Consider the following 24711-nt stretch of genomic DNA (forward strand, 5'->3'; position numbering starts at 1 on the left):
GATTGGTAGCGTGTCCGCCTACGAAGCGGTCGGCAATCGGATCGATCCTTCTCAGTAGATCCATTTGCAGTTTGGGCTATTTTCCCTTCTAACCAGTGGTCCGCAACTGGTTCATCAAATGCCGTGGTATGTGTTGTCCTGTCTGTGGGAAAGTGCATATAAAAGACCCCTTGTTGCTTATCGGAAAGAGTAGCTTATGTGGCGGCAGCGAGTCTCCTCTAAAGAAATATGTCAGAATGACCATATGTTTGACGTCCAATAGCTGATGATAAGATAAAACTCTATGTGCTCTAGAGGCGTCGTTAAATAAAACAAACTTTACTTTGTATGGTGATATCAAACACACAGATTACTCCGTTTGAAGAAAGCATAAGATCAGTGGTGCACTAAAAGGGTGCATTTGTAGATTAGGCCTTCCACTGGCCACCTGGGTCGCTGCTGACTCTGGTCCATATCTGAAAATGCTTGGAATGGATATATAATATATCAAATTCCATGATTTTAACCAAATGTAAAAAGTTTGTGTTTCCCTGTGTAACGTGGTGTTTGGACTCCCGTAGAATACTGAGTTACTTTTCTACGGCAAAAGTGTCAAATTTTTAAAGTAGAAATATCTCCCTGCTGAAAAACCCGTAGTACTGCGATTCCCCAAATGTTGCAAACTGACCCGTAGAATAAAGACTGCCTCTTAAAACCAATGAAAACCTCAATGGGATTTAGGGGCTGTGCACCACGACTGGAATATCAAATGCCGTGGTATGTGATACCGTGTCTATGGGATGGTGCATATAAAAAATCCCTTGGTACTAATGAAAAAATTATGGCTGGGTAGGCTCTTCCGAAGACCTTCTTAGTCATCTGGTGGATGGTGAGGATATCCATGTCGGGGAAGCAGGAGAGCTTCATCCACTATGTTGTTACGACGGCGGGTGATACACGCTGCAGCCTTCATATTCTCCTTCATGGAGACGCGTTGAATCGCGAACTCTCCTTCAAAATCCACCAGCGGCTCGTATGAGATCGACATGACATGCGTGAACAGTTTCCTGGAGCTGTCCTTGGTGTTGATGTTCGTCTTGACAAGATTGGTGTAGCGGGGGTTGAGTTTGCCTCTCTACAACGTCCAATCTTGTCCCTCGTCCACCGCCGGGGTTTGCCTAGCTCTTGAAGAGGAGGTGCCTGGCTGGTTGTCTACCGTCTCGACGGGGGCCACCTGTAAAGTCGGAGGCCGCACTGGAGTTGCCGAAGTCGGGACTGGTGTTGGGGGCGGCGACGATCTTTCATGCATGGCTGTGTCCAGGACCGCACCTGGCGTAGTTGAAACGTCGGTGTCCAGTTCGGCCGGGGCCTCTTCTGTCCTCTTCAGTTTTCTAGGAGCGGCGAAGCAGAAGGAGCCGCTGCCGGCGGTTTAGCCACCGGTTTTGTCTCCCCCTGTGCCGCCCCTGAAGCACGTTTCCTCTTCCTCCACCTTCCTTTCTTCAGTTCCTGGTCGCCGTACACCAGGGTCACGGTTGCCCGAGAACCGGTGTAGGCGACACGGTATTCAATCAGCGTTCCATACGTTCTGATGAGACCCCCCCCCCCCCCCCCCCCAGGTGGATGTGTGGATGTGTGTATGTATGTATGTATGTATCTCTCTCTCTCTCTCTCTCTCTCTCTCTCTCTCTCTCTCTCTCTCTCTCTCTCTCTCTCTCTCTCTCTCTCTCTCTCTCTCTCTCTGTGTGTGTGTGTGTGTGTATATATATATATATATATATATATATATATATATATATATATATATATATATATACTAAGGAATGTATTATTGATTATTGAACTACTTTTAATTCAACTTGTTTTCGTTCTTATATCCAATTAAGGTTCAAAAACGCTGTCCTGGGCACACACTTCAGCTATCTGGACTGTTTGTCCAGGACAGTGGGTTAGTTGTTAATGTGTTAGTTGTTAGTGAGAGAGAAGAGGGTGTAGTGGTCTTACACCTACCCATTGAGTCCTTAAAATTCACTCTGGGTGGGAGCCGGTACCGATCTGCGAACCCTGTACCTACTAGCTTTATGTCCGATGGCTCAACCACGTCGCCACCAAGGCCGGTCACTGAACTATTGGCATTGTCACGAGTGCGAACACTGATCCTTTGTTGCTATGTAGGTCGTTCTAAAAGTCGTTCCAATGAAAAATGCATTAATAATCAGCGAACTCAATAATGATCGATGCAAAGGTATTTAGCGGCGTCAAGCATAATCGGAAATATATGACTAGCACGTGTTAAGCACCCATTGAACAATTCTGATATAGACCATTCTCTGAGGCAGCGGCTATAATTGTCCAAATGTCCGTCTAGCTCTCGAAAGGCAAAATACTCGGGCTATTATATTTTTCCTTCTTGGCACCAGATAATAATAATTAAAAAAAAGTTTAAAAAAAAGTATGTGGATTATATCTATTCGTGTGCATATATTTTGCCATTTATATGTATGTATATAAAACTGTGTATATCATATGAAATTTAAAATAATATTGTGAGACAGTGAACTCTGGGCACCCCAACCCTGACACTGCCATTTTATATTCTGGGGACAATAAAAAAATAAATAAAAAATAAATACTCGGGCTAGCTATTCTAGTTACGAAATGGATGTTGTTATACAATTGTACGAAGCGGGGGGGGGGGGGGGGGGGGGGGGGGGGGGGGGGGAGGGGGGGGGGGAGGTGGTATTTTTGGAGCAAAACCTCCAATTCGGGCAAAGATGATACAGATATTCGGGCATAATGTATTAACCTGAGACCTTTTTACCATGTATTTCCCTCATTCTACACTCAATATTAGTTGTAACCCATGTGAAAATGCGTCGAGATTCGTTTGTCACCCTATAATAGATGTTTGGTAGTAATGCCAATGTGAATAAATGTTGTTATGCGTATTCGGGTATTTTCCCTTGATTCGGGCAAAAGCCTGCCTGTCTCCCCTACAAAAATGGCAGTCCGTACGCCTATGTTTGTTTATAATATTGTATGATATTTTTTTAATACATACATATATTATAATGTTAGAAGTTTGTTTTGGTTAACAGCACCACTAGAGCACATTGATTAATTAATCATCTGCTATTGGATGTCAACCATTTGGTAATTCTGACTCGTAGTCATCAGACAGACAGACAGGAAAGCACATACCACGGCATTTGACAAGATGTGGTGTACTGGTTGGAACGAGACAAAAACCCAATCAATTGAATGGATCAACGGCGATTGTTTGATCCTGCAAAGCAAGCACCTCATGCGAGCATTGAACGGGCGGAGCTAAATCTAAATTTAATATATCATCGTAATATTGTCATCTATATTTCTATAAATACATTATTACTTTGCTTGTAGCGAATTTTGTGTTAAATGATGAAGAAGTGCGTTTTAATATATACTCTTCAAAAAAGTAGGGGAACTTGAAATATAAATGAATTATCAACTATTAAACCGAACACACGTTTTGACCACAGACATCCTATTAAAGGACGTTCAGGTCTGTTTATCAACACCCCGAAACACATTCCATAGTTTGCACGTGTGTGGGGTGTCATTCTCGATTTTGACAATTTCCAGGAAGGTCGATTAATCACTGTGGAACATTATTTCTGTCAATCTTTTTCATTCTGTTGATCATACAGTTGTTATTGGTTTGTTTTTATTCATTTTTATTGTTTGAATTTGCGATTTACTGACCAAAAAAAACCCCGTCAACTTTCAAATTTGTCTTCTGACCCCAATCGTCCCTCAAGATCTTTGCTGTTGTTTTTTATCGTCTGTTGTTTTTGCATATGCTTTTGTGTGTGTTTGTGTGTGTGTGAGAGAGAGAGAGAAAGAGAGAGCGTGTTTGTGTGAGAGAGAGAGAGAGAGAGAGAGAGAGAGAGAGAGAGAGAGAGAGAGAGAGAGAGAGAGAGAGAGAGAGAGAGAGAGAGAGAGAGAGAGAGAGAGAGATAGTGCGTGTGCGTGTTACTTGTGCATGTGCCCGCGCTTTTCATTGTTTATATGTTTTTGTTTTTATAAAATTTGTTTTGTTTAACGACACCTATAGAGCAGATTTATTTGGTTATTCTGACATATAACCATATAGTGGAAACTGGCATTTTTCAATTAATAGCAACGGATCACTGATAAGTATGCACCATTCAACAGACAGGATAACACATACTACGGTATTTGATATACCAGTTGTGGTGCATTTGCTCAAACGAGAACTAGCCTAATGGGACCACCAACGGGGGATCGATCCTAGACCGACCGCACGTTAAGCGAACGCTTTACGATTGGGCTACGCCCCGCCCCATTACTAAGCATTGTGGATTATTTTTAAATAGGTCGTCATAATTACAGTCTGTGTGTATGTATGACTGTCTGTCTGCATGCTTGCCTTTCAGTAGGCTATCTATATGCATGTACCCTACAACCTTGTCTTTATGTCCAACACATTCAGTCTTATTTAGTCCAATTTATTCTTATGAATATTAACATTATGTATAACATGACACTTACAGTATAAAAATAATATCATATTTCTTATTTCTGTTAATTCAGTTCGCCGTTTAATATTACATTTAACTGCTACATTATTACAAGTACATTGCACCGAACAGTGCTTGGCAATAAAAACATGATAAATAGAAATGGGATACAAGAACAATACAAACCTAAAAATATAAAAGACGCTGTCAGCATATAACTGTTTAATAATAACTGCAAAACGAAACGATTAAACGTGGTTTAGAGTTTGACCAGTTCGCCGAGAACGCTACGTATTAAAGACAACTTAAGTCCAGTGTATAATGGTGTATGGGATCAATTGTATACGCTTTAAACAAGAAACTATTTATTGTTTAGAGGTGGCTTTGTCTGTATTTCACAATCACAGAATACAAATGACATAGTTCTAGTTATTGAACAAGTGGGATATTTAATATCTACCGTATAGTACAAATAATAAAGATGCAATGTGCTTTGTTTAACGACACGCGCCGTATATGTATATGAATGTATGTATATGTGTGTGAGTGTATTTATATGTATATGAATGTATGTATATGTGTGTGAGTGTATTTATATGTATATGAATGTATTTATATGTGTGTGAGTGTATTTATATGTATATGAATGTATGTATATGTGTGTGAGTGTATTTATATGTATATGAATGTATGTATATGTGTGTGAGTGTATTTATATGTATATGAATGTATGTATATGTGTGTGAGTGTATTTATATGTATATGAATGTATGTATATGTGTGCGAGTGTATTTATATGTATATGAATGTATGTATATGTGTGTGAGTGTATTTATATGTATATGAATGTATTTATATGTGTGTGATTGTGTATAGGTCATGTTACATCAACCTGATTTGGCTCGATTATTTCACACTAGAATTTCAATAAACATACTCTTTAAAGTGAAAGATCCTAGTGCTTAAACACCACTAATGACTACGACATATGTTGCACTATTTAAGAGTCGTTTTTGTCACTGAAATCAAACATTACATAGATTTTATTATTTAGATTATAGATCTCCGTACATCCCGAGTGTTTCTGCTAATCCTGGTATTTCTAATACAACAAAATAAAAATAAAAATAATATTTTTTTAAAACGCACAAGTAACGGTTACAGACATGAAGTATTGTCTATTTTAAGAGTATTTTTACGTTTCAACTTCACGGACTCTTGTTTCGCTCTAGTGTAATTTTATCCAAATATGTGTAGATTAACTTAACATACCCCGTTCACATGCACACATCTGCATACAAGAGTATTTGTTTAGATATATGCAAATTTGCATACCGGAGTAAAATTGGTCATATGAACGCATTTGCATATACCCCTCAATACCGGACATCCATGGGACCAAGTAAAATGTCCGGTTTTCAGAGGTGTCCGGTTTTCAGGGGTCTGCCTGGCCTTCTCTTGGATGATGGGACCAGAAATCGAGATGTTTTTAGCGCGAGCTTGACAGAACCACTGCCATACCAGTTCATTGAGCTTATCAAATTTACATGCGTTATTAAACCGCCGTTTATTCCCGCTAATATTCTTTTCAAACTCTGCCTTATAAACCTCTCGTTTTTTGATGATATCTCCAACTGTTGATTTGCCAATACTAAACTTTTCACTCAAAGATCTTAACGTTGGTTTAGGTACACTTTCGAAACTTTTAATTATTTTGAGTTTATCATCGAGCGAGAGTTCAACACGGCGACGTTTAGCTGGACGTTCCGTCATGTTGAAAATCAACATGAAAATGAAACACTACTAACATCTATTCGACTACGCAAAGTCAACATATACTTTTGCTTACTCTTTATTTCGCTAAACAAACGTTTAAAAAAAACCCAACACATTCACACAAATTAAATTCCCTGTTATTTGTGTCAATCTTTGAAGCAACTCCTGAGATATGTTTGTGAAGGATCACATTTAAGACCTTAAAACACACTCGTAACTTAATAAAGACATCTAACCCAAACCCGAACTCCGCTAATGTTAACCATAATTACAACACAATCAATGTGTTTACAGTAGTTAACTCCATACCAAAGCTTGCGATCAGTCCTTTTAATTGTTTATTGTCAAGCCATCGGTGTTCACAGACAGGTGGGCGCCATATTGATTGGTATCGGTTTGATCGTCCGGTTTTCAGGGGTAGGATTTACACTAAGTTGACACATTGGGACCGAATTATTTCTCCGGTGTTCAGTTTAGAGGGGTTTCCGGTTTAGAGGGGTAAAATATAGTGTTAAAAGATGTGTAAATCACGGGACCGCGGAAAACGTCCGGTTAGGAGGGGATTCCGGTTTAGAGGGGGGTCCGGTGTTGAGGGGTTTCACTGTATGAGTAAATATACTCACATGTGTAATTTTGAATAATTTATACTTCCTTAAGACCATATGCAAATTAACATTTGCCTATAAGTAAACGTATTGCTTGAGTATTTCAGACAACGTATTGCTTGAGTATTTCAGACAACGTATTGCTTGAGTATTTCAGACAATGTTTGTTCATATGTACGCACAGCAAAACTTCCAAATATTTCTCCAATGAGATTATACTCAGGGAAGTTTCCTTTTACAAAATAGTCATGTAAACGCTTAGCAAATACCGTTTTGCACACATGGGTAAAATATGCATATATGTATAATTACTCATTTTATGTAAATGTTGGTCACGTGAACGGGGCTTACGGTTACATCAATGCCAAAATGTTTTGTCAAAATAAGGATACAACAAGTATATATTCATGTATGAATTAAAGGGACATTCCTGAGTTTGCTACATTGTAAGATTTTTCCGAAAAATTAAATATTTCTACGATTAAACTTACATATTAAATATATTTTCTTGTTTAGAATATCAGTGTATGTATATTCAATGTGTTTCTGGCCATCTTAATATTTGTAAGAAGCCCAAATTGGATTTTGTCTTCAAATAATTTCGTAAAATACATTTTAGGAAATAAAATGAAATTTAACCTAGTACAAATAGTAGAACGATCAGAAACACGTTTAATATACAGCCACTAATATTATATGCAGAAAAATATATTTGAAATGTAATTACAATCGATAAAATGTCTTTGTTAGTCGATAACATCTTAAAACTTGCAGCAAACTCAGGACTGTCCCTTTAAGAGTTTTGAAACGCTTTTTGAATGTATCTTGAATGAAGCCATGCTGCAAAAGCCTTGCTAGTTTGATGGTACTCAATTCGGATTCAAAATCTGTCTTCCGGTTATTCCTGTTGGATTGCAGAATGAATAATACAACGATTACTGCCTTCAAATATCGACTTTATCCTGCTGGGGTTGAGTGGCGAATTCAGACGTCTGAAGAACTCTTGGGGAATGGCCTGCCACTCTGCCATAAGAAGTTGACCCAGATCATGAAGGTTGGCCGGCATGGTTATCCCGAACTCTCCTGCCTAATTCGTCCCAGTCGTGCTCTATTGGGGCCAAGTCAGGCGAATATGCTGGCCAATCCATCCTGGCGATACCTTGTTGTCTGAGAAAGTCCGTTACCACCCTGGCGCGGTGGGGTCTGGCATTGTCATCCTGCAGAACTGCCCCGCCGCCAATCTGCTGAAGGCCTGGGAGAACCAACGGCCGGATAATCTCATTCAGATAGCGGATTTCATTCAGATTGCCATCCACCACATAGAGGGGGGGTCCTGTGGTGGATAGAGATGCCGCCCCACACCATGACGCTGCCACCACCGAGCCGGTGACGTTGTCTAACGTTAACGTCAGCGAAGCGCTCCCCAGGACGTCTGTAGACACGAACCCGACCGTCGTTGAACTGGAGACTAAACCTGGACTCATCAGTGAACATCACTCGACCCCACTGAACACGTTGCCACCGCAGATGAGGTGTGCACCAGTGACGTCTGGCCGTTCTGTGACGTTGTAGGAGTGGTGGTCGAACAGCCTGGCGACGGCAGCGTAGATTATTGGCTCTCAGACGATTGCGTATGGTTTGATCAGACACTCGAGTTCCAGTCGCAGTCCGCAGATTGTCACGTAATTGGCGTGCAGTGGTTGTGCGTTGACGTAGAGTCATATTGGTGATGTAGCGGTCCTCTCTATTTGTAGTGCTTCGGGGTCTTCCCGAACGTGGACGATTTCGAACAGAATTCGTTGCTTGGTACCGTTGCCACAGTCGGCCAACGACACTCTGACTGACACCAAGTCTCAGAGCAACATTTCTTTGCGTATTGCCATCCTGAAGCCAAACAATAGCCCTTCCTCGATCTTCGATAGTCAGTTGACGTCGTACCATTGTCGAATTTGGAGTGTGCACCGTACACGAACGCAAGCTCCAATTATACGAAATTCAGCATTGGGAACATGGAATACACATGCAAAGCGTGCAAATGAAGCGCTTTGTGAAAAAGCAAGTTATGGGCACTTAGCAGACCTTTCGCTTTCGCCCTAATTTACGTGAAAATGTAAGCATGTTTTCGCCATTAGAACTAGTCGACAGTGTCAATGACAGTGGATTTTAATTCATTTATGGGTTGCTTAGACCCACTTTCGTCAACATGGAACAATACCATGCGTGACATTATGGTCTAGCTAATATAATTGACATTCAGAAAATAATGTCGAAAATATCGTCTGACCCTTAAATTCTTTTGAGTAGTATATATATACTCACGGACAAAAGTTTCCTGTGCATCATTAAAATTTCAGTGAGAATTAAAAAAAAAAAAATTTGTTTAAAAATATTGTGTTTTACATAGATGTACTATTTATCTGTTAAAAGTACAGTGATCCTATGCTGTCTTCTGAACCTGAAGTATGGTCTACACAATGTGTGGTGCGCCGTGGGTGACGATATAACAGAATAACGTATTGATATACGGCCATGGTCGTACTTTGTGATCACCCAATCGCTTGCGTACAGTTCTTCCATTGATTGGCCGTAACTCAAGAATGTATTGGGATGTTAAACTTGTCATTTCTAAATGATTCCATGTGCGTACTCCCTTGATATTAACGATTTATTAACGTGACGTTAGGTGTCGAGAACGTCTCCGTAGACACTGCATAGTGTTCCCATGAAAACCAGTGAACACCAAAATACCTAGCAAGAACGTCTGTGCCATTCTAACCTCAATCTGACCCATCGTTCGAAGAAATTCATTTTATTGGAGGAGTGGAATCACACTGACGACGATCAAATACCAACACAAATATTTTGTTCTGAGTGACGATAATCCATGCATAGTTTTAGAGTCCACTGATACGAAAATGACGTCAAACAGGAGCACGTGACCAAAATGCTAGTAATGCAACTTGTGATTACAAAACATGAATAGTTCGTGCAACTGACAGAACACCGCTGGAATATCGAAAGGAGTGGTTACTCGTTCATTTCCTAAAAATTTTATGACCAGATTTCAAGTAAATTATATTCTATATGCAATTATTTGGTACACAGGAACTTTTTTCCGCGAGTATATTACACGCGCTCACATTCCAAATTAAAACAAATGTCAGAGATTGAGATTGCAAGTTTGGAATAAGCTACAACAGAAAATAAACCAATATTTTGAGGCAGTTACCAGTTGTTCTCGCTATATATTACAGATGCTCACTTTTGAAGTTAAAAACAGAATCGGAGGGTTGCGGTAAGATTTCCTTTAAGCTACAATAGACAATACCTTTGACTGCTCTACGCGTTTTAATCCCCACTGTACCTTGTGCAATGACATTAGTTTAACATAATTCAAAAACTTGAAACGTATTTCGCCCTCAAATTAATCTGAGCGATATTTTTCTGTAAAAATACTTAGTTGAACCTTTTCTTGAAATAGTATGATATTTACACTCTGTTTCTTGAAATAGTATGATATTCACACTCTGTTTCTTGTAATAGTATGATATTCACACTCTGTTTCTTGAAAAAGTATGATATTCACACTCTGTTTCTTGAAATAGTATGATATTCACACTTTGTTTCTTGTAATAGTATGATATTCACACTCTGTTTCTTGTAATAGTATGATATTCAAACTCTGTTTCTTGAAATAATATTGTATGCACACCTTCGTACGCATTCACATTCTATTTAGTTCACGGAATATGTATTGTAATGTATTGGCGCGCGCTATAAAGTGGCAGTCCTCATATGGACGGAATTGGAACAATATATCGAGGTAAAGATCAGCTCTACCGCATAGGCACCGTCCTCGGTGGCGTCGTGGCATCGGAGATAAGGCTGGTGGGTGGTGAGTTAAGAGCCCGGTACATGCTCCCACCCAGAGCGAGTTTTAACTACTCAATGGGTAGGTGTAAGGCCACTTCACCCTCTTCTTTCTCACTAACAGGTAACATCTATACCACTGTCCTGGACAGACAACTCAGCTGAGGTGTGTGCCCAGGACACCGTGCTTGGAACTTAATTGGATCTAAGCACGAGAATATGCTGAAATGAAATGGAACTTCATAGGCAAAAACCACCTGATAGTGAATAAGGCCGGCATTCCTTCACGGCTATATTACAACTTCTTTTGAAAGCTGTCTTATGTTGAGATACTGTATTGACTCTTTGAGTAAGCTATTAACAGATTCGTATCCGTATGTTACGGCGTTTATTACACACTTAAAAGCAAATCTATGTTGATTCGGGTGTATTAGTGGCGAGTTGAGTAACGCATATTGTATTAGCATTAATTTATCCGGGAAAGTTATCATTTTTGTTTAACGACACGACTAGAGCACAGTATTAATCATCGGCTATTTGATGTAAAACAATTGGTAATTTTCACAAATATAGACTTAGAGGGAAAACCAGCTATATTTTTGTCCATTAGTAGCAATGGGTCTTTTATATGCACCATCCCACTTAAAAGATAGCATATAGGCAGTTTAAACCATAATGTGCTGTTGTTTTATGATCATTCATTTCTTTTATAAATAAATATCAACAAATTAACCTAGAAATAGTTTCTGATTAACACAAAATAGTTCCAATAGAAATGAGAAACAAACTGAGATATTTAATGGACATCAACCGACCAATACGAACTGTGGCATTGCGATACGTCTACCTATAGCTATTCTCAGGGAGGGTTTGTTGTTAAGCGTTACTATGTCAATTGCGATACGTCTACCTATAGCTATTCTCAGGGAGGGTTTGTTGTTAAGCGTTACTATGTCAATTGCGATACGTCTACCTATAGCTATTCTCAGGGAGGGTTTGTTGTTAAGCGTTACTATGTCAATTGCGATACGTCTACCTATAGCTATTCTCAGGGAGGGTTTGTTGTTAAGCGTTACTATGTCAATTGCGATACGTCTACCTATAGCTATTCTCAGGGAGGGTTTGTTGTTAAGCGTTACTATGTCAATTGCGATACGTCTACCTATAGCTATTCTCAGGGAGGGTTTGTTGTTAAGCGTTACTATGTCAACAGCGATACGTTTAACGCGGAACTAATCTTTTTGCCATTCTAGAGTTCACAGACCTACAGAACATATACAAATTGGCAGCTTTTACTGGGGTTTTACGGATGTTCACGGACTTCAATGTTAAGACAGAAAGAACTTAACATTTGTGTCTGAGTATTCGATGTTGACAGCTGTTTAACCTGGAAGAACACTTTATATTTAGTGCTCATTGTTTTTAATTCGGCATAATATTACATTTAATTTCAATGAACACGTTTAACTTGTTTTCTGTTCAGAGGTTATAGTAGTTTTGTGGGTTTTAAAATATGTTCTTTTTTAATGTCTTTTAATCAAAGCTATCAGATTAATTATTTTCCTTTCTTAATTTCACGAATTTTAATATCAAAGAGCAGTTCAAAATAACAGATTTTGTGGGTTTTTTATTTTTTATTTCCAATACTTCATAATTAATTTACAAAATAACATATGACTATGTGTTGACGGAGGGTAATATAATTCATAGATAACAAAGTTAAACAGGCCGATTTATCTTTCTTAATTTGGAGCATACAATATCGTCTCATGAAACAAAACAAACATAATACGCGATTACAGTCATACGGCTTGTTTTATATTGATGACAACATTTCTAAATCTACAGATAACTTCTATTGCTCACACACTATAATATAGTGCATAGTCTGCATGGAATCTCACAAAGACGATTGCCTGTGTAGTTTATGACGTCATTATGACGAAGTATCCAAAATTCACTATTGTATCACTTTATGTGTACTACGTAGTATCTGCAGTTTGTGTAGCTAGCGTTCATTTTCAAAGTTGCAAACACAGTCAGGTTGGCTATTTAAAACTATTTAGCGACAAATCCATTCAGTCTGAAGAATCTACAAGATCTTTTATAAAGAATGGGATCCAGTCTCCTAGCAACTGTCTCATTGAGTGTAGCAGACGACTGGGCCACTGGTGTCTGGGGTTCGTCTTCAACAAAGAACAACAGCGGTGCACAGGTTACAAATTCAGTCTACTGACAATGCCGCACATATCACAACTAGGATCAGTCGGATACGGTAAGTAAAACCACATTAATATTTACCAAAATCAAAGGAAATAATAGTTGTGACTCCGATGACCGGCCCCTGCACGTGCTGTAACCTCACCGTGGTGCAGGGGTGTAACATTCTCTATGAGAATGGCCAATACAGCACAAATTGAAATTTTGAGTAAAAATCCGTATCTATCTGTGATATTTGTATTTTTGCACAGTTCTTTATACTGTTTTTATTCAAATCATGAATTTTTATATTGATGTTGATCATCACCTTATTTGTTTGAATTACCATAGTTTGACACCCAATAGCCGATGTATTTTTCGTGCTGGGGTGTCGTTAAAATTAATTAATTAATTCATTCATTCATTCATTCCGATGATCGGGGATTTTTTTTATAATATTAAAGGGCATTGTAGCCAAGAGACCGGCCTCGGTGGCGTCGTGGTTAGGCCAACGGTCTACAGGCTGGTAGGTATTGGGTTCGGATCCCAGTCGAGGCATGGGCTTTTTAATCCAGATACCGACTCCAAACCCTGAGTGAGTGCTCCGCAAGGCTCAATGGGTAGGTGTAAACCACTTGCACCGACCAGTAATCCATAACTGGTTCAACAAATGCCATGGTTTGTGCTATCCTGTCTGTGGGAAGCGCAAATAAAAGATCCCTTGCTGCTAATCGGAAAGAGTAGCCCATGAAGTGGCGACAGCGGGTTTCTTCTCAAAATCTGTGTGGTCCTTAACCATATGTCTGACGCCATATAACCGTAAATAAAATGTGTTGAGTGCGTCGTTAAATAAAGCATTTCTTTCTTTGTTGCCAAGAGAAGCTACACATTAGTAATTTTTTATAACCTTTATTTAATTGTTGGATGTTGGTGTAAAAGGAAAGCAGGGCCGTGTTAACCGAGGACCTAGGTACAGTAGCAATAGTCCTACCCAGACTTACATACATTTTAAAGGGCTTTTTTTTCCCTTGGACTTGTATTCCTACCCGATTTATACCCCTGTCATAGCGGTGATTGAAATACTAGTCCAGCAAATTAATATTGATTTCCGTCTGCTATGCTCTGCAATTTGCACGAGCTGCCAGCATAACACGAGAAAAAAAAGAAGTGGTTTTGACTGCCTCCCTCAAAAAGGGAGCCTGCATGCATAGTGTGTCCAAAACTGTCAGGTGTAAATGTTACTGCTTTGTTTTAGTCAGTGTAGTGACCAACTGAGCTGTTGAAACCCACTCTTAGTCATTGATATTTCTGTTAACTGATAAACCTTAATGAAAACCATTCAACATAATTTGAATCGATGATATGGTTGGTTTCGGTCTGAGAAATCACAAAGCTCCGAGCCTGACATGTCATGGTGTGGTGCATATAAAAGATCCTTTGCTGCTAAACAAACAGAGTAGCCCATGAAGTACGACATCGGGTTTCCTCTCTTAATATCTGTGTGGCCTTAACCATATGTCCGGCGCCATATAACCTTACATACAATGTGTTGAGTGCGTCGTTAAATAAACCATTCCCTTCCTTCCTTCTGACATGTCACATGCTAGACCAAATTAGTTTTTTAAAATGAGCAAATGCCAGTACATTGTATATGGCAGATAATATTTTGGTGTATATAATATGAGCAAATTATAATTATTTACGAGTACCGATACTGATACTGTAATATGGAAAACGTTTTCGAGATGTATTGTCTGTTATTTCGTTTACCTTCATCGGGGTATGAAAATAAAAGCATCTGCAAACTATGTGAATCGGCGAAGCCATTCTCACATACGTTTGCGAATGATTTTTTTTTTGTTCATACCCAGATAAACGTAAAAGAAATAACAGACGACACTTATAATTAAATTCGAAACATACCATTGGCGGATCCAGAAAATCCATTGGGGGGGGGGGGGGGGGGGGTGGGGGGGGGGGGGGGGGGGGGGGGGGGGGGGGGGGGGGGGGGGGGGGGGGGTGGGGGGGGGGGGGGGGGGGGGGGGGGGGGGGGGGGGGGGGGGGGGGGGGGGGGGGGGGTGGGGGGGGGGGTGGGGGGGGGGGGGGGGGGGGGGAAAATCCATTGGGGGGGGGGGGGGGGGGGCGGCAATGCCATGAGACGGAATGCCAATCGAACTTTGGGAGAGGTTTGGAGGGGATGGTAAAACAATGAAAATTAATATATCATAAAATTAAAACCGTCGCAAAATTTAGGGGGGGGGCTCAGGATATAAACATATAATAATATTATGGCCAAATTGAAGATATTATTTAAGATGGGTTTTGTTTTTTATCATTTGATTTTTTTTTCTATAGTTCTGGACATGCTTCACGTAAAAAAAGTGAAAAGCATCAAAATATTGTCGTAGTTTTATGTTAAATGTGTAGCAGCATTATATATAATAATAAACAATATACAAAAAAAACAACCCTAAAAAAACACACACCCCAAAACAACAAACAAACAAACAAAAACAACAACAGAAAACAACATTACTCATAGTTGAGACTGTCGGCTAGATCATTGAAAGAAAGAAAGAAATGTTTTATTTAATGACGCACTCGACACATTTTATGCACGGTTATATGGCGTCAGCCATATGGTTAAGGACCACACAGATATAGAGACGAAACCCGATGTCGCCACTTCATGGGTTACTCTTTTCAATTAGCAGCAAGGGTTCTTTTATATGCACCATCCCACAGACAGGGTAGTACATACCACGATCTTTGATATGCCAGTCGTGGTGCACTGGCTTGAACGACGAATTGTTCAATGGGTCCAATGACGGAGATCGATCCCAGACTGACCGCGCATCAAGCGAACGCTTTACCACTGGGCTACGTCCCGCCCCTGCTAGATCATTGAATTCAAAACGATATTTTCTTGATTCTTTTTCCTGCCCAACACAACATTTGATTCGTTTGTTATTCCGTCCATACTAGTTTATTTTTGCATGGGTAGGATGAGCCGACATCTCACATTCTGCCCACCTCATTAGTAAACGTGATGCGAAAAGGGCCGGGGGATTTAGCTCCGTCGATGACTTGTATTTCAAAAAACGACCTCGGTGGTGCCCCCAGAACGAGTTTTAACGACTCAATTGGTACGTGCAAGACCACTACACCTCTTCTCTCTAACTAACAACTAACCCTCTGTCCTGGACAGACAGCCCAGATAGCCGATGTGTGTGTGTGTGTGTGTGTGTGTGTGTGTGTGTGTGTGTGTGTGTGTGTGTGTACCCAGGTCAGCGTGCGTGGACCGTAATTGGATATAACCACGAAAACGAAATGAAATAAATATCAAAAGCCGTGATATGTGCTGTCAAGATTGTAGGGAAGTTCGTGTAAAAGATAACTGGACAATTATGGTAAGATTCCTTTCAAGACTACCCGTCCGGCCGATTATACATTATACTCTTATGGTTATTTACCAGCCTCGGTGGCGTCGTGGTAGGCCATCGGTCTACAGGATATATATATATATATATAATCTTTGAAATGAGTAACTGAAACAACTAAACAGAGTCAGACTGCTTAATTGGTGAGCTGAAAATAATATTGTGACAGATGCACAGTTTGGTTTTAAACCTGGTTATGGTACAACTGATGCTATATTTTGTCTTCATTATTTGATTTCGAAAGCGTTGGGATGTCAGAAGAAGCTGTATTGTTGTTTTGTTGATTACAGGAAAACCTTTGACAGTATAAATATATATAAACTATTATTTAAATTAGTCCGAAACGTATCACAGGGAAAATTAATACCATTATTTAATCTATGTATGAGGTCTTAAAGACGTGTGTAAAATTCCAATCTAGTTTTTGTGACTTTTTCAGTAGTAACACTGGACTTATGCAAGGCGAAGCCTTGTCACCATTTTTGTTTTCATTGTATGTAAATGATTTTGAGAACTAAGAGTTAATTAAAGGTTCTGGTGAGCCGATGTATATACAACATATTTCACTGTTTATTTTAATGTACGCAGACGATACTGTGCTGCTGTCAGAGTCCGTTGATGGTCTGCATAAAATATTACATCCGTTATATACTTATAGTACTAAATGGAATATTGATATAAATATAGAAAAAAACTAAATTGTCGTATTCAGAAACGGGGAAAATTACCACTAAAGACAAATGGACTTACATTGATAATATAATCCAAGTGGTTGATAGTTTTAATTATCTTGAATTAACGTTAAATTACAATGGTAAATTTACAAAAACTAAAAAATTAACTGCTTTACAAGGCAGAAAAAAAATGGGTCATATTCTCAGACTATGTAATAATCTATCACTTCATAAGGAAACACAGTTACATGTTTTGATACTTATATATCTAGTGTGTTAAATTATGGTTGTGAAGTATGGGGTTTTTGATACTTCTATATCTAGTGTGTTAAATTATGGTTGTGAAGTATGGGATTTTGACCCAGCTCATGATGTAGAAAAGGTTCAAATGGATTTTTTGTAAAATGATATTGAATGTGAAAAATGGTACAATGAATGCAGCTGTGCTAATAGAATTAGGAAGATTGTCTCTACATGTAGTACGTAAAGTAAGACTTGTTAAATATTGGTTGAAGCTTTTAGAAACGAAGAATTGTATCTTGAAATCAATATGGATATATATGTTAGAAAGTCAGGAATCTTTTAACTGGTTACACCATGTAAAAGATTTATTATTTTCTTTAGGATTTGAAGATGTATGGTTTAATCAGCAAGTTGATAATCACGTAATATTTATAAAAAGAGTTAACATGCGCCTCTCAGATCACTGCATTCAAGAAATAGACACATTGTTGAACAATTCACCAACATGTAATATTTTAAGGTATTTAACAGATACGTTTTGTTTACAATATTATCTGAGGATATCATTACCTATATGTTATTCATCTCTTATCACAAAATTTCGTGTTTCATCATACCAATTACTCATTGTACCAGGAAGCTATTATGGAATTGAACGATCACAGAGAAAATGTCGTATGTGTAATCGGGATAACATTGAACATGAATTCTAATTTTATTTTAATATGGTCATTGTATTTGTATATTCGCGTATTGTATGTAAAATAAGTACTACTGGTTAAGGCCGTCTGTTTTTAAATTAATACAATTTATTTTAATATGGTCATTGTATTTGTATATTCGCGTATTGTATGTAAAATAAGTACTACTGGTTAAGGCCGTCTGTTTTTAAATTAATACAATTACCGTCTGTTCAGAATAGCAAACAACTTTTTAACCTTGAACAATATTTAAAGCATGTATTACATTTAAGATCGCAACATGTACAACTGTCCATCCTCCAAATACTCATCCACTGGTTTATGTTTATGCTGATGATTATCTATATATGACTTATAATATTGTATATACTTGTATGCTTATGAGCCACACGGCTTAAAGTAAATACGCTACTACTACTACTACTACTACTACTACTACTACTACTACTACTACTACTATTCAGGCTACGTATTAGCATTGTGACAAATTATTGATTTTGTTTTTCAGGAAATAGCAAAGTCGGGTACTAATTTACTAAATAAACTGACTCCCTATTTAAAGATATTCACCGAGTAATTGAAACGACAAAACATAGTAAACGAACTGTTATTATACAGAGAAAATTTCAAAATACTATTGAAGTATTCAGGAAAAACTAACATTCACAGATTAACTCAAATGACTCTATTTAATTCTAATAGAAATTTCCCTCTATAGCAGGAAATAGAACCATCCACATGTTAACTGAAATTACTGCATATTTCAGGAAATACTAACATACTCAAACTAACTGAAAACAACCCCAGTAAACGTAACAACATATTAACATATACAGGTTACATTTATGATTATTTCGAGGAAAACCCCAATATATACAAACTAACCTAAATGACTATATTTCAGGAAATACTAGCATTTACAAACTGACTGTTTCTACATGATACTGACTTTTATTGTAAATTTTAATAGTATCTATCTATGATACTTGTATTGTTGCACAGTTCTCTGCACTGTCTTTTAATTTAACTGTTGAATTTTTATACTGATGTTGATCATCACTTACTGTTTGCATTTACCAGTTTGACACCCAATAGCCGATGTATTTTTCGTGCTGGGGTGTCGTTAAACATTCATTCTTTCATATTCACAAACTAACTGAAATGACACTGTACACAAGAAATACAAACTAAGTCAAATGATTATATTTCAGAAAATAGTAACATACACACACTAACTGAAATGACTGTATACTTCACAAAATACTGACATACACACACTAACTGAAATGGCTGAATACTTCACAAAATACTGACATACACACACTAACTGAAATGACTGTATACTTCACAAAATACTGACATACACACACTAACTGAAATGGCTGAATACTTCACAAAATACTGACATACACACTAACTGAAATGGCTGAATACCTCAGAAAATACTACCATATACACACTAACTGAAATGGCTGAATACCTCAGAAATACTACCATATACACACTAACTGAAATGGCTGAATACCTCAGAAAATACTACCATATACACACTAACTGAAATGGCTGAATACCTCAGAAAATACTACCATATACACACTAACTGAAATGGCCGTGTGCTTCAGAAAACACTAACATACATACACTAACTGAAATTACTGTATACTTCTGGAAGTACAAACATATACAAGTTAACTAAAATGACTATATTTCAGAAAATACTAACATATATACACTAACTGAAATTGCTGTATACAGTATTTCAGGAAATACTAACATGACAATATTTAAGAAAATACCAACCTTCACAGACTAACTTAACATGCATGCCAGAAAATACTAACACAGAAACTGACTGAAATGACTCGATATTTCAGGAAACGCTGACATCCACAGTCTAACTGAAATGCCTCGATATTTCAGGAAACACTGACATCCACCAACTAACTGAATTGACTCGATATTTCCGAAAACATCGACATCCACCAACTAATTGAAATGACTTGATATTTCAGGAAACACTAACATCCACACTGACATCCACGGGCTAACTGAAATGACTCGATATTTCAGGAAACACTAACATCCACATTGACATCCACGGACTAACTGAAATGACACGATATTTCAGGAAACACCGACATCCACCGACTAATTGAAATGACTCGATATTTCAGGAAACACTAACATCCACACTGACATCCACAGACTAACTGAAATGACTCGATAGTTCAGGAAACACTAACATCCACACTGATATCCACCGACTAACTGAAATGACTCGATATTTCAGGAAACACTAACATCCACCGACTAACCAGCCAGAAGCCCCACGAGCTGATGGTAGATCTGGAACGGTTCAATGGGGAGATTCGTCACGCAGCTTACAGCTCGTTCTCTGTGGCTTCAGAGTCTAAAAAATTCAAACTTCATGTTTCCGGCTACTCGGGCAATGCCGGTAAGAGCCATGCACTAAACCTAGGGAGGCAAAACAAATTTCAAATAGAAAGATATATTTACTTGAAAAAATGTGATTATGACAAATTCAACGAATGCTGGAGAAAGTGGCTTGACCTTTTTATTGCTGATAGGCCTACATAAAATCCTAAATATTTATTTATTATAGGGTTGGTAACATTTCACATTTCTTTCTTTATAGTCTTCGTATGTAAAAACTAAATATATGTTTTAGCTTGTTTGAAAATATACGTGTTTGCCAAACGTTTTTCGAACCTCACATATTTTCACCATACTTCATTAAAGGGACATTCCTGAATTTGCTGCATTGCAAGATGTTTCTGACTAATAAAATATTTCTACAATTAAACTTATATATTACATATATGTTCTTGTTTAGAATATCAATGTCTGTATATTCAATGTGTTTCTGCTCGTCTTAATATTTGTAAACGCCCAAACTGGATTTTGTCATCAAATAATTTCGTACGTACGAAAAACCATATTTTAGGAAATAAAATGAAATTTAACCTAATACAAATATTACAACGATCAGAAACACGTTTGATATACAGCCACTAATATTGTCTGCAGACAAATATATTTGATATGTAATTACAATCGGTAAAAAGTCTCTGTTAGTCGATAACATCTTAAAACTGGCAGTAAACTCAGGAATGTCCCTTTAATAATTCTGTGATACTAAATGTTATTCTTACTATATTACACACCCACTTAAAGCAGTTAATGTTTAAAAAAAGAGTTTTGATAGAAAAACCTTTCCTTTATATCATTTCTTCCCCTCCTTACCTTTCTATTTCCTCCTATATGCTCATTTCACCTGTCCTTCTTGACCTTCAGATCAGTAAAAGAAAATATGTGTATGCTTGTACAATGCAAGATAACAAACATATATAAAGTAAATGCCATAAAACATGTATCAAACAATTATTAGTTTGAATACATGGACAAACAACCATCGTATAATTTTATAATTATTGTACATTGTAAGATAATGATTCAAGGCACTCAAACATTGACACTGCTATTGCTTTAAAAAAATTATTTGCATAGTATTCAATCAAATATCGTAACGTATCTAGACTGATTTTTCAATTACAAAAAGGGGGTTTCAAATAGGGATATCGTTTTACCAGAGAGAAAGAAAGAGAGAGAGAGAGAGAGAGAGAGAGAGAGAGAGAGAGAGAGAGAGAGAGAGAGAGAGAGAGAGAGAGAGAGAGAGAGAGAGAGAGAGAGAGAGAGAGAGAGAGGAGAGGGAGGGAGGGAGGGAGGGAGAGAGAGAGACAGAGACAGAGACAGAGGCAGACAGAGACATACAGACATATATAGAAACAGACACATAGAGATAGAAACAGATATGTATAGAGAGAACACGAAAGAAATGAGGAAGGGGAATGTCACACAAATATATTCCAGTGACGAAACCATTGTGTAAGAAGAACCGGAGTATCGTCATGTGGGTTGAGTAGTGGGATATGTACTGGCTGTAAATAAGTACGAATAATAAATATATGTGAAAATCAACACTAATTTATCGCCAGAACTGGAACATAGCCAGATATGCACACGCAAACACATTTACATAACAAGATACACACAGGCACGCACGAACATACACACACACACACATACATACATGCATGCATATAGCCGTCCCAGTTGTAAACAACTGGCCTGATGCGCAATTGGTCTAGGATCGATCTCGTCGGTGGATCCCTTGGATTATTTATAGTTCAAGCTAGTGCGCCACGAGTGGTATATCAAAGGCACTGGTATGAGCTATCCAGTATGTGGGATGGTACATAGAAAAGATCCCTTGCTACTAATGGACAAAAATGTAGCGGGTTTCCACTCTAAACCTATACGTAAACATTACTAAATGTTTGTCATCCAATAGCCGGTGATTAATAAATCAATCAGTGAGTTTTAGTGGTGTTGTTAAACAAAACAAACTTTAACCACCTATCGATCCATCCATACGTACGTACGTACCAACTCACCCACCTACCTACATAACTACATACATATATATATGTATATATATTTATACATAGATACACGCACACACACGTAGATACAGACAAAAACATACGTGTACATACACAATATCCAAATATTTACACAGCATAGATTATACTAATTCCTATGATGATATGCTGTTCATGGATCACTGGATGGAATAGGAAAACTCAATAGCTCCACCAAGAAGATCGATCTTCCATTGTAGTCCATTTTAAACGAAAGGATTACAACTCAGAAAAAATCCTACTCGTTTGAGGACGCACTTACATTTTCAACATGTCCACATTTTTATATGGTTTATCCAGAGCCCCAAGACGACTGTTTTATGTGTCTCCCTGTCTGTGGGAAAGTGCATATAAAAGACATTTTGTTTCTAAATGTGACAGGAATTACCAGATATATGACATCCAATAGCCGATGATTAATTAATAATTTCATTTTGTAATTACTGTTTTGTAATAGGCGTCTTGATTGGCTAAAATGCTATCACGCGATCTAAAAATCCAACGTTCATTCTTCAATGAACGTGAAAACTGCACTTTGTCGGTAAACAATGGAATCCCCGTTTCTATTTTTATCCTCAAGTTCGTCTGCACTGTGAGTGACGGTGACAATTCAGGCTTTAAACGACTCCGGTTTTGAACTGAGACACATAATGTATATGACAGGCCACAAAAACGAAGCTTCTATTAGAAGTTATAGCAGAGAATGCTCAACAAATCAAAAGAGAGACATGAGCGTAGCTCTGTCACATTTGACAAAACGCCAAACCGACAACTTACACGCGCGGAAACACATACGCCTTCGTGCACAATTCCGCGACCTGTCCTTTCCGAGAATAATATCACACACTCACAAACTTCCTCTGAAATCCACACACACAGTAACACTGAAACCACTTTATCCCTTTAAAGTCAGTATTCACATTCATTTCCACTAATTCAACTTTTGACAACTGCAATTTTAATATAGGTAGTAGATAAATCTTCTAAATAATTTGACGCTCTCCCTCATGTTAATTAGTTCAAAATTTATGGAAAAAATGTTTGCGTTATCAGTTGATGTTCTGTTATTTAAAATTTTATAACGTTTTATCCACATTTGATTCAGAAAATTAAAATGTATAAAACCTTATGTAAATCAATAATAATGAATCGGAGATTGGACGGAAAAAAACGAATGCAACTTTCTAAGGGAATTCTCTTATCTGTGTATTGATACAGTTGTAAATTCTTGTGGAATAGATTTTAATTGTTTTTTTTAATATAGTTTTGTATAATGGCAATATTAATGCATTTGGAATTATAAGAATTGAACGTTATATTTTTGACGCGATACGCCATTCATACAGTGTGTAAAACGGTTTTGGTGTTTATCATCGCATGAACGTCAAAAATATAACGTTCAATTCTTAAATGAATGTGTTCTAGTGGTGTCGCTTAACAAAATGAAATGTAACAAAGCATCTCAAGGAACCCCGACCCCCCACTAATTTGCCAAATGCCCATTGGAGTCTGCATTGCAGAGATAAACAAAAACGAAAATGGCGAGCAAGATTCAAAATATATGATTAATTTCTAATATTTCTAATATTTATTTATTCTTCATTGCAGGAGACAGCTTTGTATACCATAACGGTCAATTCTTTTCCACTGGGGACCAAGACAATGATCCATTTCAAATGGTAAGCTGTGCCGAGGGAACCGCCGGAGGGTGGTGGTTCAACACGTGTCTCACATGCAACCTGAATGGTTTCTGGTACTCCTCGGAGACTCAGCTAGTGCGAGACATGGGGATCACCTGGTCACCTGACTGGATTAATATATACTCCAGTTTGAAGACATCGGCCATGAAGATTAGACCAGTAAACGACACACTTCTACCGTGAGGATTCAGCCGGTAAACAGGACACCTCTACCTGAAGATTCCACCAATAAAAAATACTTTTCCCATTAAGTTTCGACCAGTATGTAATGCACTCGTACAATGAAAATTCGACTAGTAAACGACACGCTTATAGTTGAAGGTTCGACTAGTAAACGACAAATATCTACTCTAAACGGCACATTTCTACCATAATAATTCGCCTAGTAAACGACACACTTATAGCATAAAGATTCGACCAGTGAACGACAAACTTCTACCCTGAAGATTTGACCAGTAAACGGCACATTTCTACTATGATAATTCGACCAGTAAACGACACA

At 38.0% G+C, this 24711-nt stretch overlaps 1 protein-coding gene across 1 annotated transcript; it reads left to right on the forward strand.

The window, feature by feature from the left end:
* Positions 1-1286: 1286 nt before the first annotated feature.
* Positions 1287-24392, forward strand: LOC121386018 (fibrinogen-like protein 1). The gene is made up of 4 exons (XM_041516813.1): positions 1287-1406; positions 18516-18531; positions 20298-20462; positions 24118-24392. The coding sequence occupies exons 1-4, from the start codon at positions 1287-1289 to the stop codon at positions 24390-24392; spliced, it is 576 nt and encodes a 191-aa protein (XP_041372747.1).
* Positions 24393-24711: the final 319 nt, after the last annotated feature.

Source organism: Gigantopelta aegis, chromosome 12 (assembly GCF_016097555.1).
Source record: "Gigantopelta aegis isolate Gae_Host chromosome 12, Gae_host_genome, whole genome shotgun sequence".
Classification (NCBI taxonomy): Eukaryota; Metazoa; Mollusca; class Gastropoda; order Neomphalida; family Peltospiridae; genus Gigantopelta; species Gigantopelta aegis.

What these genes read in the sequence shown, in the direction of transcription:
- LOC121386018 (XM_041516813.1), top strand. Translation starts at nt 1,287, where the DNA reads ATGGCTGTGTCCAGGACCGCACCTGGCGTAGTTGAAACGTCGGTGTCC. An exon ending in CGGCTACTCGGGCAATGCCG is followed by an intron (nt 20,463 to 24,117) that starts GTAAGAGCCATG and finishes TCTTCATTGCAG; the next exon opens with GAGACAGCTTTGTATACCAT.